An 18,442-nucleotide genomic window follows, 5' to 3' on the forward strand; every position below is an offset into this window, starting at 1 on the left:
CCCACTCTTCACACACTGATAGCAACACCGCAGGAGAAATTCCAGCACAGGCATCCAGTATCCGTAGTTTCAGGTGCTGCACATCTCGTATCTTCACACCATAGAAAATTGCCTTCAGATGACCCCAAAGATAAAAGTCTAAGGGGGTCAGATCAGGAGACCTTGGAGGCCTTTTAATCTCAAGTTATGGGATTATGTATTTTGTTCTATTTGAACATTTTGGTCTGCAAAAGAGGATTCTCTTTAAACTCTGTAAATCCTTTAGGTTTCTTTGCTGCTGCTGCTTGGCGACTCAAAACTTCAGCTCCCTCCATAGATTTTCTAGAGGACTGAGGTCTGGAGACTGGCAACTCCATGATCATAATGTGCTTCTTTAGCCATACATTTCCTTCTTACAAATCCAGCGGGTGTCCCTAAGGACCCCAAAGCGCTTTACACAACCTGTCATCCACCCATTCACACACACATTCACACACTGGTGATGGCAAGCTACATTGTAGCCACAGCCACCCTGGGGCGCACTGACAGAGGCGAGGCTGCCGGACACTGGCGCCACCGGGCCCTCTGACCACCACCAGTAGGCAACGGGTGAAGTGTCTTGCCCAAGGACACAACGACCGAGACTGTCCAAGCCGGGGCTCGAACCGGCAACCTTCCGATTACAAGGCGAACTCCCAACTCTTGAGCCACGATCGCCCCACAGTACCTTGCACAAACTGTTTTCACCTTCTCACCAAGATCCTTGGAGATCAAGAGATCTTCTTGGGCATCGTTCTTCGCCTTTAGACAATAATTCTAATGGCAAAAGAGGCAAACGGGACAGGCAAAAAAAAAGAAAAAAAATGCAATGTGCTTTTATGGATTTTTGGTTCATATTCTGCCTCTTCATTGAAATGAAACTGCCAGAAAAACAAGAGTGTCATGGCACAGTGGCCCGTGGAAATGGGATGGACTCAAGTGCAGTTTCAAACCTGGAGGGGCCAGAGGTGCGGTGTAACGAAAAGAGTCTTTATTTACAATGCTCAGAGGCTAACAGAAATTTCAGACTAGAATTAAGGAACATAAACTAGACGTCTGAGGCGAGAGAAAATACTATGACTATGACTAGATGGCAGGGATAACTGGGTGCAGGGACTGGGCAGGGGAAACTGTGGCTGGCCAGGGCACTGAAACAGAGGAGAGAGCAGTCAGTGAATCTGAGAATAATACACTGAGCTGTCTTACAGGCTTGCAGGTGGGGGTTGCATGGAGGAGGGAGGCAGGAGAGGTCCAGGTGGAGGCAAGCAGGAGAGACTGACAGTTGGAAAAAAGGGAGAGATTACCGGTGGCTGCAAACTTGTATCCAGGAGAGCTTGGTAGGTGGGTTTCAGATGCTGACAAGAAAACAGAGGAAATAAGGTTAATATACACGATGAGTCACCAAGGAACAGACGTGAGGCCGAGAACTGAATAAAGTTGGCAGATAATCTGGCGAAGACCAGTTGAGTGCGCAGGTCATAAATACTGCCGGTGTGATTGCCATCAGGTGAGGAACAACAAAGACTCCACCCAGTGGGGAGGAGCCGATGCTGTAGAAAACCACCCAGACCATGACAGAGAGTGATTTTTTAAAACAGATATGTCTAAAAACCAGCCACCTCTAAGAGCAAGTAAATCCTATTGGACTTCCATGATAAAATGTTTGATTCTACAGCATAAATATTTGCAGTCTTGTTCAGTATTTGTTTGTAGTAGAAGTCATTAAGGAGTCCGTGTTCTTTTAAGGCTCTAGTTTGCTATCTTAATAGTTAATATTATTGTTAATTGCTTTACTAATAAGTTAGCTAGCTTTAAAACTTCTAAATGGTAGTCAGCAAACCAATTAGTGATGTTCCAGGGGATACATGCATCTTTTTTATACAGCCTAAGTTAAGTTTAGAGCCTTGGTGAGTATGATGACCAGGTAGTAATAATAGTAATAATAAGTTTTATTTATAGGCACCTTTAAAGACCCTCAAAGTCACCTTACATTAGTACAACAAAATAAAAATATAAGGTAAATGATTTTTTTTTTAAAGGTATCCCACTTTATGTGAGACTGGGTTGCATTTTTAATCCTTTGAGATGCTGTAACACACCGGCTGGTTCTAATATTTAAAATGCACCACAGGATGGGAACTTTTAGCCAGTTGGCGTGAAAAAACCTGGAAGGTCTGTGGACATATCAACAATAAAGCAAATAAAAAGACTGGAAAACCACATAAACAATATTATATTTACTTAAAGCATATATTCTTTCATATTTAGGCCCATTTACTATTTGTCTTCATATTTATTAACTTTCAACATGGAGGAAACAAATTACATGAAGTGACACAGCACATGTCTCAAAAGAAACGTGTGGGTTGAAAATGCACCCATAAATGGATGCAGCCCTGCTGAAAATAAAGATGGTTACTGGACAGAACAGCTGAAATAACATTTAACAACAGTAAAACTTGCTGGAATATGAAAGGGGAATACGTGAGTGTTACAAGAATATCAAACAAATGTTGCCTAGGTTTAACATGACCTCTTGGTGAGGGGCTAACTGAAAGGTTGTTTGTTTTCCCTGAATTATGAAGTCTTTTGTTTACATTTCTGTTTAATAACACCACACTCAGAAAGTGGCAAGTCTTCTGTATATTATTGCATGATTTGATTTAATGGGTATTTTGAGCCTTATTAAGTAATATGTAAGAAAAATGTAACTAGCACAGCTGAATCAGGGTGGCTAGTGTTAGACAGAAAGCAGGAATGTGGGAAAGGGTCCAATAGTCCCATTATTTAGCTGATTTAGGGTTTTAGACAAGTAACTGAGCTGTGCAGAAGAGCCAAGAACAGTTCTGCTGGAATTAATGCAAAAAAGTAGTTACATTACATTTGTCTGCACTTTTATGTCTTCTGCACTAACTACAGCTAGGAGGGTCAATATTTGTTGGAATTGGTGCAAAGCAAAATAACCCCACTATTCATTATTGTGTGCACATTTTGTTTATTGGTATATGTTGTTGTACAAAAAGTTGTACCAGAGGAACAATATTATCTCCCAGGTTTACACCAGAGGAAGGAAACATGCTCATTGGAGAAATAATAAAAGCCTTTCTGCAAATCTGTTAATTCAGAGAATTGTACTTTCATGAACACTTGGGGGCAGCAGAAAGATATTTTTGGTCTACAGCGAGATCTGTCTGTGAGCGATAAAAGACAGAGATGATATATTAATGAATGATGATTAAATACTTTTAATATTCACAAGCAATAAAAAGTATTTAATGCTGCACAAAGATCTACATATGCAGTATGTCATAACCTTTGCAATAAAACTGAACATCAAACTCTTACCAGCAAAGATCTACATGGGACTAGAGGAGGAATTAAACATAATAAAAGTCAACACAGTTTGGAAGACAGAACAAAGGAGGAAAGGGTACAAATTTCAATCACTTCAATGACCACATGCATATGAAATCAAGCACTTAGACATGCAGCCTGCTTCTACAAACATTTGTGAAAGAATGGGTCTGCATGGTACTGCCATAGGATGCCACCAGTGCAACAGGTGCAGTTGTGAAATTTCCTCACCACTAAATATCACACAGTGGTATTAGTGGTATTATAGCAAAGTGGAAGCGACTGGGTTTAAATGGCCAAGCAGTTGTGTCCATGCATTGCATCACCAATCATAATGCAAAGCGATGCAGTTGTGTAAAGCATGCTGCCACTGGACTCTAGAGCAGTGGAGACATGTTCTCTGGACTGATGAATCAGGCCACTCTGTCAGGCAATCTGATGGATGAGTCTGGTTTTGCCAGGAGAATGTTATAAAGGTTAAAGTTTGGTGGAGGGGGGATTATGGCGTGGGGTTGTCTTTCTGGACTTGGCCCATTAGTTCCATTGAAGGGAACTGAGGGGCCAAGACAGTTTCATGCTCCACACTTTGTGGGAACATTTTGGGGATGGCCCCTTCCTGTTCAAATACACAAATGCACAAAACAAGGTCCATAAAGATATCGATAAGCAGGCTTGGTGTAGAAGAACTTGACAGGCCTGCACAGAGTCCTGGCCTCAACCCAGCACCTTTGGGATGAATTAGAGTGGAGACTACATGCCAAGACTTCTGGAATAATGATCACAAATTCCCCAAAAACACACTTCTAATCTTTGTGGTTTACAGCTTCAACTCTTCCCCAAAGAGTTGAAGCTGCTATAGCTGTAAAGGGTGGGCCGACATCATTTTAAACCTATTGATTAACAATAGGATGTCACTTACAGTGGGGCAAAAAAGTATTTAGTCAGCCACTGATTGTGCAAGTTCCCCCACCTAAAATGATGACAGAGGTCAGTAATTTGCACCAGAGGTACACTTCAACTGTGAGAGACAGAATGTGAAAAAAAAAATCCATGAATCCACATGGTAGGATTTGTAAAGAATTTATTCGTAAATCAGGGTGGAAAATAAGTATTTGGTCAATAACAAAAATACAACTCAATACTTTGTAACATAACCTTTGTTGGCAATAACAGAGGTCAAACGTTTACTATAGGTCTTTACCAGGTTTGCACACACAGTAGCTGGTATTTTGGCCCATTCCTCCATGCAGATCTTCTCGAGAGCAGTGATGTTTTGGGGCTGTCGCCGAGCAACACGGACTTTCAACTCCCGCCACAGATTTTCTATGGGGTTGAGGTCTGGAGACTGGCGAGGCCACTCCAGGACTTTCAAATGCTTCTTACGGAGCCACTCCTTTGTTGCCCGGGCGGTGTGTTTTGGATCATTGTCATGTTGGAAGACCCAGCCTCGTTTCATCTTCAAAGTTCTCACTGATGGAAGGAGGTTTTGGCTCAAAATCTCACGATACATGGCCCCATTCATTCTGTCCTTAACACGGATCAGTCGTCCTGTCCCCTTGGCAGAAAAACAGCCCCATAGCATGATGTTTCCACCCCCATGCTTCACAGTAGGTATGGTGTTCTTGGGATGCAACTCAGTATTCTTCTTCCTCCAAACACGACGAGTTGAGTTGATACCAAAAAGTTCTACTTTGGTTTCATCTGACCACATGACATTCTCCCAATCCTCTGCTGTATCATCCATGTGCTCTCTGGCAAACTTCAGACGGGCCTGGACATGCACTGGCTTCAGCAGCAGAACACGTCTGGCACTGCGGGATGTGATTCCCTGCCGTTGTAGTGTGTTACTGATGGTGACCTTTGTTACTTTGGTCCCAGCTCTCTGCAGGTCATTCACCAGGTCCCCCGGTGTGGTTCTGGGATCTTTGCTCACCGTTCTCATGATCATTTTGACCCCACGGGATGAGATCTTGCGTGGAGCCCCAGATGGAGGGAGATTATCAGTGGTCTTGTATGTCTTCCATTTTCTGATGATTGCTCCCACAGTTGATTTTTTCACACCAAGCTGCTTGCCTATTGTAGATTCACTCTTCCCAGTCTGGTGCAGGTCTACAATACTTTTCCTGGTGTCCTTCGAAAGCTCTTTGGTCTTGGCCATGGCGGAGTTTGGAGTCTGACTGTTTGAGGCTGTGGACAGGTGTCTTTTATACAGATGATGAGTTCAAACAGGTGCCATTCATACAGGTAACGAGTGGGGGACAGAAAAGCTTCTTACAGGAGACGTTACAGGTCTGTGAGATTTTCCTTGTTTGAGGTGACCAAATACTTATTTTCCACCCTGATTTACGAATAAATTCTTTACAAATCCTACCATGTGAATTCATGGATTTTTTTTCACATTCTGTCTCTCACAGTTGAAGTGTACCTCTGGTGCAAATTACTGACCTCTGTCATCATTTTAAGTGGGGGAACTTGCACAATCGGTGGCTGACTAAATACTTTTTTGCCCCACTGTACGTTCATATGTGTGTGAAGGCAGACGAGCGACTGATTTTGGCAATATAATATGTAGGTAGGGAGGTCTGACACAAATTTCATTTTGAATTCTGAACATACAGATGACAATCAGCATTTCATGTTCAGCGTGACGTGTATCCTGATGTAATTTTCCAACAGAGTCGGGGGCGGGGCTTAAGCTCGGACAGATCAAAGGCCTTTGCAACGTCACAACAAAGGCCTTTGCAACGTCACAACAAAGGTGCTTCGAAGGAGCCTCCAAATAGCATAAATAGAGCCTTGGCGACACTCTACACCAGTAAACTCCAAAGTCGGTCCGTCTAAAGTATCGCTGAGTCTAAAATACTGCTGAAAGTCAACCTTTATTAAATATGTCTCACGTTTATGCTAGAGCTAACGATCACGTTTCCCGTGCAAAGGTTCGCACAACTGAAGAGTTGCGGGCTGAAAAAGAAGCCACAAACCGCGAAACCGAGAAAAACCGCGGCAGGTTTGCAATGCTCCCGTCACTCCACGGGAGTGGCTGGGAGCACACAATCCGACCAAAGACGGAGAGAGTGCTGGAGGAACGAAGGGTAAGTCGGGAGTGGGGTGAGGCTGGCAGTACTGATCGGGTTGGTTTCTTCCGTTATCAGCAACGGAGCAGCTCAGAACAAACAGCACCTAAAACGGAATGCCTGTTTGTTAATAAATCAAATAGGGTTGTGTCTGTAGCTAAAGACTCGCCAGCTAAGAATTTACCTCCACCCCCCCCTCCTCTTCCTGTTAAACCACAGAAAACACAGCGTGCCCCCATTATTAAAAAACAACACAAGGATGTGGCACCTTGGGCACCACGCTTATTAGAGACATGGAAATATTAACAGCAGTAAAATACAAATAACACCCCCCCCCCAACCGGTAGCAGCAGATAGCCGCCCCTCCCTGAGCCTGGATCTGCTGGAGGTTTCTTCCTGTTCAAAGGGAGTTTTTCCTTCCCACTGTCGCCATGTGCTTGCTCATAGGGGATCATTTGATTGTTGGGGTTTTATTTTCACAACTGTTGTTGTGAAAATATTCACAACAACAGTTATATTGCAAAGTCTTCACCATCCATCAGCCATTACAATACAAATAATAAAAATCTTGAAATACATAAAAATGTTGATGTTTGATTTTGTTTACTTTAGTTTTGTTTACTACTACGTGTCTGATAGTGATTGTCTGAGTAGATAAAACAGTGGTCCTGTACCACCAACATCATTATGGAGATGTGTGAGAATGACTGGGAGTCAGACTGGAGGACTACTGTGAAATCAGAAAAAGCAGAGTGGGGAGGTACTTCCTGTACATTGCTTCTCCAGCTGTGTAAATTACATTTTTCTCAGCAGCAACAGCTTTGGGGTTAGGAGAATACCAGGACCAGTCAGTGCACAATGACCAATTCATCAGCTGCATAACAGCAGCTGGAGCCTCACAGCTGGAGCGCACTGTACTGAGTGAAACATTTTCACATTTCGGCGGCTCCGCTCTTTGTGTTTGTCTTTTTTGCGCTAGATTCTGAAGCTGCAGGTTTGATCTATCTTCAAACAACATTGACTGAACCAGCAGCAAAAGAAGATCCAAACTAGCTTCATGTTTCACTTCACATAAACATTAAATAAACACCTTAAATTCCCTCTTACTTTTGCTGTTTGAACTCCACCACGATAAAAACTTTTTGATCAAAATAAAACACATTTATAATTAAAATGAACTTAACTGTCGGCATAAATAGTATTTATGTTGGTCAAATATGATATTTTGGTTACAGTGTAGTCATTTTTTGGTCCCACAGGAGATTCTATAAGGCCATTTACCTGTTTCCCAGCAGGCTAATTCGCTCCAAAATACAACCTTGATCATTTGGCTGTGTCTTATAACCATGACTACCGCGTAGGCAGGCTCATGCATGGTGGTGCCTGCCCACAAAGAAGTCAAGGTTCTAAGACCTTAGAAACTTGTCGATCACTTTTTTTCCCAAACGAACGTCAGCCTTAACATGGGCTGTGTGCGCGCTTGTGTCATGACCTTCAGAAAAAAGAAATGGATGTTGTGTGTATTTGTTTGAATGCGGCAGATGTGATGCCAAATACCTGGACATCAGCTAAGGGACTCGTACCTGGTGCTCAGAAAGAATAGAAATTCAGACAGATGTATTCAAATGAGTTAGACCCATTTAATTACAATAACAAACATCACAATTCTTTAACGTGCGTGCGAAGTGCAAGATTTGTGGGCTTCAGTTTCCTAGAATACAAATTGCCCGCTGAAACTTAAGGAACTGTGTATTAAAATTGTAATAAAACCTACTACTTGAATCCTCTTTTTTTTAACTTTAACATGTGACAGTGAATCAAAACAAAAGATGACAGGCTGCTATACATTAAATGCATTAATTTAAACATAAAATGAGCAAAGCTTCTTTCATTCAACTTTGTCAGCACTCTTACAAAGTATTCTTGATTCTCTTCCATATTTGACTTTTCACCCTCAAGATTAAGGCCAGCTAAAGAGGGCATTACACAAACTTTAAAACACACCAATACCCTCAGAACACAGGTCATGGGAGAAATTAAACGCATTCCTTAAAAATGTGCAAATAACAGCATTTAAGACACGGCAAAACATTAACTCAGAAGACTTAAGAACAGCGCTTTAAAATTTAGTAAAACACAATGAAGTAGTGCCAGAAATGCAGGAATAAGGTTTTTGTGAAACTCACTCACGAATGGTCTATCAAGTCTGCTCTAGAAAATACCAAACTTAAGATTCATTACTTTAGAGCTGGCTTTTTGTCCATCAAGCTCAAGGTATAGCTTTTGAAATACCTCAAAGGTAAATTTCAGCTGCTTGGGATAGGTAAGGTTCAGAGCGTAGATTACTCCCATCATCAAAGCACAGGATCTGGCAACATCAATCCTCTCCAGGATCTTGGATCCCTCAACGATGATGGTTGGAGGCCCATCACCAATGATAGCAATCTTCATGATTTGCATTGCAAGGTCTGCGTTGAGCTCCTCCTCATCCTTGTAGGAGAAATTAAATGTTAGGATGTATAAAATACATAGCTCAAGCACTTCAGGATGACGTGCATAAGGGAATGAACTACTACAGGTAGGAAAATAAGCCAAAACAGGTTGTCTTTTGTGTTTTTCAGTGATTTTACTTTGTCATTCTGTAATTTTTAAAAGCTAAATTAAACCATAATCCAACGTTTAAAATAAAAAATGTCTTGTTTTTCACAGTTTTGTTTTTCCACTTTGAAAAGAAAATCTAATAAATCATTTTTAAGGGTTATTCCACTTCTAAGTGAAATTTTATCTATTGCCATATTGCCACAGTTAGAAAGTGAGAAACAAGCCTTTTGTAAACAGCACACTAATTCTCCTGATCCGGAAGCAATCCATTTGCTTTAGCAGAGCACAAACAATGTGTTACATTTCGGTGTTGTCGGTGTGTTGTTTTTGGCGTGACTGTTATGTGTTTCCTGTTTACTTTGAAAGTCTGTGTTATCTTAGTGTTTTCAGTTTACGTTTCCCTGTCTCGTCAGTTCTAATTTGCCCCAGCTGTGTTTCCCTCCTGTTGTCCATTTTCCTGATTGCTCCCTCTATGTATTTAAACCCTGTGTTTCAGTGTGTCATGGTCGCGATCTCCCCCGTGTTGTAAATAGTTTGGTGTTTTGTTGTAAATAGTTTGGTGTTTTGTTGTAAATAAATAGTTTGTTGTAAATAGCTGTAAATAGATTTGTCGATACTTTCGTTTTGGGATTTTGGTGGTGAGCTTTAGTGGGGTTTTTTGTGTGTTTTTTTTTTCTTTATTTTTACTTTTTTTCGTGTTGCACTCCGGTTGCCTAGGCCGGGGTGTAACAAATGGAAGTGAATAGCAGGTGCTAGCATGTTGTGTGCAAAAGTGAAAAAATAAATAAAAAAATGACTAACAAAAATGAAAACAGTAATGAAAACAAATATTTCTTGGGAGCTCAGTAATCATGTTCACGGCAAATGAAAAGTGCAAAAGTAACACGGAAGATTTGCAGAAGCTGATTTAGACTTGAGACTACATTGCAGTTACGACAAACACCGCTGTAAACATCCACTGCATGGTGCATGGATATAACGCAACAGTTGGAAAAGCCTCCAGCTTCCATAAACAAACACACACAGCCACTACTATACAAGCATGGTAAGCTGCAGTAACAATGGATGGGTCTTTGATTTGTTGAAGAAATATTGCACAAATAGCATGTTGGTTTATAGACACTGGTCGGCAGTGGCTTCAACTGCTGTGTTATAACCATGTGGAGGCTTACAGCAGTGCTTTGTCGTAATGTAGTCCAAAGTCTAAATCGGCTCCTGAAAATCCTTCATGTCAATTCATACTTTTCATTTGCAGTCAGCATGATTGTTGAGCTCCCCAGGAATACTTGGTATCATTATTGAGTGATTTTAATCACTTTTGCACACAAAATGCTAGTACCTGCCATTCACATCCATTGTTTATGCTCTGCTAAAGCTGCTGCCAGATCAGGAAAATGACTGCGCTGGCTACAAAATTTTTTATCCTGTGTGTTTATGTTGCACCTTATCACGGAAACAGGTTTCTATTCAGCAAATTATGTTCAATGACAATGGCAATAAACATCTTCGGATTGTAATTCTGAAATGCTTTTTTCTCACTTATACATGGCAATAGACATATCTTCACTTAGGGTTGGAATGTCCCTTAACTCATTCAGTGCCAGCCACTCTCAGATTTCATACCCCCCTCAGTTCCAGAGATATTTAGCTTTTTCACTGATTTTGAAGGCTCACAGAATATTTTGTTCTATGACTATGTGAATTCTGAAACCACCATGACAAAAATGAGTCTCTCTTCTTTCAGCAGCAAAAAAAATGTTTCTACCTCTGTTATTTAGAAATCTGCAGTAGAAAAGAGAAACTTTCATGACAAAACACCTGTTTCTGGATCAAAAGCGCTTTGTGTAAATAGGTTTTTCTAGCAGATCAGTGACTTTGATGTAAATATTTCGTGTTTCAATGATTCATGCAACATCTCAACTAAGTTTTACTACTATGAAGTAAAAAAATCACCTGTAAAAATGTACTTTTGGCAGATTATTTTTTGTATAAAAATAGTTGTTTATAGACAATTTCAACATTTGAAAAATATATAAGAAAAAAGCGACTGATTTATGATTCAGAGAGTCTGTGTGTGTGTGTTACTCCCGCATGTGCACAAGTGAGTGCGCGACTTAGTCTGTTCACCCCCCACCCGGCCATCGGTTCGTCTATCAACAATTTCTGTGCGTTTTATGCAGCAAATCGTTCATTATTCTGGTCCCTGCTGCCTTCAGAAGTTTCTAACAGGAGATACTGGTCAGATAAATCCGGTTCATGTTCACTGGAATCGCTAGAAAAACCATGACGTCAGGCTGCAGACACCTCAAGCTCGAAATGACGAGCTGGATCAAAAATCGCGCCACAATACTCGTTCTCAGTAGAGCCGACTGTCACGCTGGTGGGATTTTATCCATGTAATCAACTCCACCACCTTCTCAATTCAATAAAAAGCTCAAGAGGCGTCTATGGCACTGAGCGTTCGGATTCATTTTGACGTCTAAAGACGTCTATGGCACTGAATGACTTAAATACTCAACCCTGAACAGAAAATCCAATGAACAAAACACAAAGACCCAACAGGGACATGCATTCAAAACTAAACAAAAAATTAAAAACCAACTCAAGTACTTACGCTGTATTGTTTGAAAAGATCCTCCTCCTTCTCTCCAAGATAGACTATGAGGCAGCGAACAGCAATTTCTCTGCGCTTTTCAACTGTGTTGTCCTGAATGATAGAAAAAAATAGAAGGTGTTCAAAATACTCTTTTTCAGTGAAAAATGTGCCCACATTACAGAACTGGCAACAGAAACTGAGTATTTCAGAGGTTCTCATTGTTGAGTGAGTTGAGTGTTTCCTTGATATGTGTGATTTTAGGCTACCCCATGACTTAAATGAACAAAAACAATCTAGGTAAGGACATGGCAGAGGCTGTACACTGGAGATATGGCGTAACCTATAATGTTTCATCAGCTCTTCCTTAGTGGAGGTTGCAAATTTACAGATTTTGCAAGGCCAATCCATACTTCATGATTCTGAATTACTCAATTCAAGCTTACTTGTTAAAGCTTACTTCAGAAGGTCCCTTGGTATTCGATACCAGGAGAAGATGATGGTTTGAGCCTTTGTCCTGGCAAGAAACACAGCAAAGTAACTGAATATTTCGGTGAGATTCCCACTTTCTTTAGAAGGCTGACCACGTCTTAACTGGAACCCCTAGATCTGCAACGCCAGGACAGTGTATAACACCAGAAAGTTGTGCCTGCACAAAAATACAAAAGATGGTATTTTCAACTTCACCTGTGAGTCTTCAATACAGTGAATAAGTTTCACCTGTCAAAGCTGTGTGAGCTAGAACCAAACATTCAAAACTACATAGACCTGAATACACTGGGTGCTGGAAAGCCTAACGTGGCTTTCCATAGATCAAATATACATAGAGGTGACATGGACTGGGCCAGTCTGTTGGAGCATGTATCCCCACCGACCGCGATCTTGGAGGGGTCTCCACTCGCCCCCAGTGCATGTATTTCTACTGAGGAATGTGTTAACTCAAAAAAATAAATAAATAAATATATATATATATATATATATATATATATATATATATATATATATATATATAGTGTAAAAGCGAAGCTCTCAATTTACCGGTCGATCTACGTCCCTACCCTCACCTATGGCCACGAGCTGTGGGTAGTGACCGAAAGAACGAGATCGCGGATACAAGCGGCAGAAATGAGCTTCCTCCGAAGGGTGGCTGGCCTCTCCCTTAGAGATAGGGTGAGAAGTTCGGCCATCCGGGAGGGGCTCAGAGTAGAGCAGCTGCTGCTCCACATCGAAGGGAGCCAGCTGAGGTGGTTCGGGCATCTGACAAGGATGCCCCCTGGGCGCCTCCTGGGTGAGGTGTTCCAGGCATGTCCCACCGGGAGGAGGCCCCGGGGCAGACCCAGGACACGCTGGAGAGATTATATCTCTCGGCTGGCCTGGGAACGCCTTGGTATCCCCCCGGATAAGCTGGAGGTGGCTGGGGAGAGAGAGGTCTGGGCCTCTTTGCTTAGGCTGCTGCCCCCGCGACCCGGCCCCGGATAAAGCGGATGAAGATGGATGGATATATATATATATATATATAGTTTTTTTTTTATCAACAAAAGCAAACATAAGGTGTGGCATGACAGGACAGAATCATTTCTGACAGTAAATACGAAAAAAAAACCCAAACTTTTTTATACACAAGCTACAATGTCAATAATCCCACTTGATCTGTTTTCATTTCATTCTCCAAAACCAAATTGGAATCAATGCTGAGTCAGCAGCTATGGTCATTTTTGTGCACCCTAGTGTTGCAAAAACTGGCATACTACTGAAACCATATGTGGGATTATTGACCTTTCTTGCCTTATCTGTTTGGAAAAATATTTAAACATTTTCCTTATTTACCATGGGTGAATACATTCCTCAGTAGAAAAAATGCACTGGTGGCGAATGGGGACCCAACCAAGATGGCGGCCCGCTATTGATTTTTTTCTTACTTTCAACCTTTATTGAGGCATATCAATGTTACAGCCAGTGCCAATCCACGTCGCCTCTACGTCTCTACAAAACACGGAAAGTACCCAAAAATTAGGGACAGCTAACTAGCCTACCATATGCGGCACAGTGCAATTAAGTCTGGTCTTTTACCTGTGAAAATAGGCCGAGCAGCCGGTGAAGAACCGCTCTTAGCGGTCAACAGACACACCGGACTAATGGCGACCACACTTCCTGCGCAGAAGCCAATGGGGTTGAACTTCACCCCGTAACGTTACGAAAATTTAGAAGCGTTTCTTAACAATTACTAACATAAAATGCTTCCCTTCAAAAAATAAATTTCACATTTCAAAAATAAAATCACAGTGAACACAACTTAGCTTGGCTAGCTACGTTAGCATAGTAGTTTGCGCCGGGGCTAACAACGTCCGCTATCTTTTAAAAATTATAAGACAATTACAGTGGTCTGCATTAGAGTAACGTCAGTGTTAAATTTTCCAAAAAGAGTCCAACAATTTATGCTATTGCGGAATTAGCTGCTGTGTGTATATTAAAACACACAAACGCGGGGGCAAGCTAAGATGTATGTTATGTATGTTACGTCGTTGTTTTAAAGTAAACTAACAAAATCCAGAGCGACTGCAGATATGTGTAATTTCGCATAAAATTACTCACCGTTCGCGACCAACACAGCTCTTGATAAACCTTGAACACGTGCTGTTGAATATGTCCGCTTGTGTAGAAGAAGGGAACTGTGAGCTGTTTACACGTCATCAAGTTGTATTTTACATCGACAGAACTTAAAATTATATTGTTTTTTGATTAAAAGAAGATTTTAAATTCAGACAAATCACGATTATATATTGAGTAAAGAGGCATAATTTATGTGTCACCCGAACTCAATAAAATAAAAATTTTAATTAGGAAGTCTAACAGTATTTATGAACTTGATTTTTCATTTCACAACAACATATATATGTAAGTAATGACTAAAGATCCCATTAATTACTTTTTAGAGTGTAGTACTAACTGGGTTTTAAAACCTTTACTTTAAAATATACGCCGCTATATATATACCTGACATTAATCTTACAGAAAATGTGATACTTTTATGGATGATTAAAGTCAGTCATATATCCACAAACACACCAAGCTGAAAGTCAGTGAATGCTGCCAAATATCACGGCACAAGCAGGATCCACTGCACTGTTAATGTTAGCTATGTTATATTGCTGCCTCTGTTCGGTGGTGTCGAGCCAAACGGGCTTTAATATGTGTTTGAACGAGCTGACGGTTCACTCGTTAAGCTGAAAGAAAGATGCTTTAATCACAGGAGTCACACATGTGTCCACTGGGAACTCTCCTTGTTGAGCACTCGTAATAACACAAACACTAAATCTTCCTTCTCTTGTGCTGTTGTGTAGCAGTGTCTACACCTGAGACTGTCACCTGTCTGTCTGTCCTGCACTCTCTCTCTGATTGTGTAATAAAAGTATAACATGTATTTATAAGTTACACTTGTGTTTGAATCCTGCAGCTTATCACACATTTGATTTCCATGTGTGACAACTGCAAGTGACCAGAGTGAGGACAGACTGAGGGACCCACTGCCGCACATCACCTGTGAGGCTTTGCACCCCTGATGATCCACCAGGAAAAACTCAGCAGTGTGTGAGGAAGAGGAGGAGGAAGAGCCAGCAGCAGCTGACAGATGGAGAGGATAGACAGACTGTTCCCTGTTTGTGAAGGACTGCTAGGAAAGTTTAAAATAACTAATTGCCTGTCCTGACTCAGTCTCATTAGGTAATGTTCAAAATATTTTATCATTCCAGTGTTTTCAGTGTGGGAGAAAGTACTCAGGGCCTTCAAGTTACACACTATGAAAGGCAGAAACAAGTTTAATATTCAGAAACCTAAAGTATAAACCGGATTGCAACAAAGTTGGGACACTAAACAAATTGTGAATAAAAACTGAATGCAACGACGTGGAGATGGCAAATGTCAATATTTTATTCAGAATAGAACGTAAATCACAGAACAAAAGTTGAAACTGAGAAAATTTATCATTTTAAGGGGAAAATATGTTGATACAAAATGTCATGGTATCAACAAATCCCAAAAAAGTTGGGACAAGGCCATTTTCACCACTGTGTGGCATCTCCTTCTTCTTACAACACTCAACAGATGTCTGGGGACCGAGGAGACCAGTTTCTCAAGTTTAGAAATAGGAATGCTCTCCCATTCTTGTCCAATACAGGCCTCTAACTGTTCAATCATCTTGGGCCTTCTTTGTCGCACCTTCCTCTTTATGATGCGCCAAATGTTCTCTATAGGTGAAAGATCTGGACTGCAGACTGGCCATTTCAGTACCCGGATCCTTCTCCTACGCAGCCATGATGTTGTGATTGATGCAGAATGTGGTCTGGCATTATCTTGTTGAAAAATGCAGGGTCTTCCCTGAAAGAGATGACGTCTGGATGGGAGCATATGTTGTTCTAGAACCTGAATATATTTTCCTGCATTGATGGTGCCTTTCCAGACATGCAAGCTTCCCATGCCACACGCACTCATGCAACCCCATACCATCAGAGATGCAGGCTTCTGAACTGAGCGTTGATAACAACTTGGGTTGTCCTTGTCCTCTTTGGTCTGGATGACATGGCGTCCCACATTTCCAAAAAGAACTTTGAATCGTGACTCGTCTGACCGCAGAACAGTCTTCCATTTTGCCACACTCCATTTGAAATGATCCCTGGCCCAGTGAAAACGCCTGAGCTTGTGGATCTTGCTTAGAAATGGCTTCTTCTTTGCACTGTAGAGTTTCAGCTGGCAACGGCAGATGGCACGGTGGATTGTGTTCACTGACAATTGTTTCTGGAAGTATTCCTGAGCCCATTCTGTGATTTCCTTTACAGTAGCATTCCTGTTTGTGGTGCAGTGTCGTTTAAGGGCCCGGAGATCACGGGCATCCAGTATGGGTTTACGCCCTTGACCCTTACGCACAGAGATTGTTCCAGATTCTCTGAATCTTCAGATGACGTTATGCACAGTTGATGATGATAACTGCAAAGTCTTTGCAATTTTTCGCCAGGTAACGCCTTTCTGATATTGCTCCACTAGATAGTGGAGCAATATCAGAAATATCAGAAATATTGTCATGAGTTAAGCAGTGGGTGATGCTGAAAAAGTTGCATATTTCTTCTCTTTTGGGAGAATTTAGACTATTGTTTGCCGGGCTCTGCCTTTCATGTAAACGCAATGCATATATGTATTATCACCATTATTTTATGTTAAACATATCCTATATATTAATACATATCACTTACAAAAACATAGATAAATATACCACATATTTGTTTAAACCATTTTAACTAAGGGGTACATAAACCATAACTGAATATACTCCAATAAATCCTTATTAACCACTGAACGATAGTTTAAGACCGATCACAACTCTCACCAGTTAAGTTATACCAAGTACCCACCATTCTATTCATTACCCATATTTAATGTAGTAAGAGCCCACCATCAGTTGATTCCTAAATGTTAACGGTTCTTGAAGGTCTGCGCAACATTGTGGGAATTGGTGATCCTCTACCCATCTTGGCTTCTGAGAGACACTGCCACTCTGAGAAGCTCTTTTTATACCCAATCATGTTCCCAATTAACCTAATCAGTGTTAATTGGTCTTCCAGCTCTTCGTTATGCTCAAATTTACTTTTTCCAGCCTCTTATTGCTACTTGTCCCAACTTTTTTGGGATTTGTTGACACCGTGTAATTTTGAATCAACATATTTTTCCTTTGAAATGATACATTTTCTCGGATTAAACTTTTGATCTGTCATCTACGTTCTATTCTGAATAAAATATTGACATTTGCCGTCTCCACACCATTGCATTCAGTTTTTATTCACAATTTGTTTAGTGTCCCAACTTTGTTGCAATCTGGTTTGTATGTATCAGCAGCAGAATGGACCTAAAAATAAATGTACTTCTGCCCAGTTTGACCCATTTAGCAGAAACCAGCCTATCTAAGGCTCTGATATCTATTCTGTATGACTTAAAGCAGTTATGACAATAAAGGAATATTTAATATATCAGTCTACTCTTCATTTTATCAGAAACAGTTATCACAGCTTGTACATTTTCTTTTTATAAATGTATGTAAGCAATGAGCCAAATTTAGTAATGCCAACATACTGAAGGAACAGCATTTGTCTCCTATATATGATACACCTATAGATGCACTGTCAAAGACACTTGTCTTTGAGTGAAGATTTAAGGTGATAAGACATATAAATAACTGCAACTTGAATCTGTACTGAGGCTCAGTATTTGACACAGAGTTCATGTTCATTGCTGTAATAGCTAATAATGATTAATATAATAACTATAATGTTGGCCATATTATATTTACATTACCAAAGTGATATGACTTTTGTCTCATGAAAAACATTAGCTAATTGTTATTTACTAACTAATCTTAAATGACTGTTCAGTACAGAAATGAAGCCCAAAAATCATGTTTTACTGTCCTGTGGTCTCAGCCTCAGATACTTATCAAATCACACAAAGCTCTTGTAGAAACAAATGAACAAAATATGTTCTCCTTCATTTCTGTCAAACAAAATTGTATGACACGTTTCCAGCGGTTAGTATCATGGTTGCTAGGCAACCTGGGAAGCGCGACGGAGACTAGACTGTCCCATTTCACAAGCCTCTCACTTCCGCACGCACCATGCGTAGTGCGCGTACTTCAAGCGTGCCGACCCTGCCACAGCCTGAGAACCATCACAGACAACAGCGTCGGGGGCGGGGCTTAAGCTCGGACAGATCAAAGGCCTTTGCAACGTCACAACAAAGGCCTTTGCAACGTCACAACAAA

General features: G+C 40.9%; 1 protein-coding gene across 1 annotated transcript; it reads right to left on the reverse strand.

The window, feature by feature from the left end:
* Nucleotides 1-1,220: 1,220 nt before the first annotated feature.
* Nucleotides 1,221-16,671, reverse strand: LOC309698143 (uncharacterized protein; the record flags this gene model as incomplete). The annotated part of the gene is made up of 5 exons (XM_082520456.1): nucleotides 14,233-16,671; nucleotides 12,101-12,157; nucleotides 11,662-11,754; nucleotides 8,739-8,936; nucleotides 1,221-1,373 (listed from the first exon to the last, which is right to left on the reverse strand). The coding sequence occupies exons 1-5, from the start codon at nucleotides 14,329-14,331 to the stop codon at nucleotides 1,221-1,223; spliced, it is 600 nt and encodes a 199-aa protein (XP_082376582.1). The 5' UTR covers nucleotides 14,332-16,671.
* Nucleotides 16,672-18,442: the final 1,771 nt, after the last annotated feature.

This window comes from Aulonocara stuartgranti (assembly GCF_965226115.1).
Source record: "Aulonocara stuartgranti genome assembly, chromosome: 22".
In the NCBI taxonomy this organism is placed as follows: domain Eukaryota; kingdom Metazoa; phylum Chordata; class Actinopteri; order Cichliformes; family Cichlidae; genus Aulonocara; species Aulonocara stuartgranti.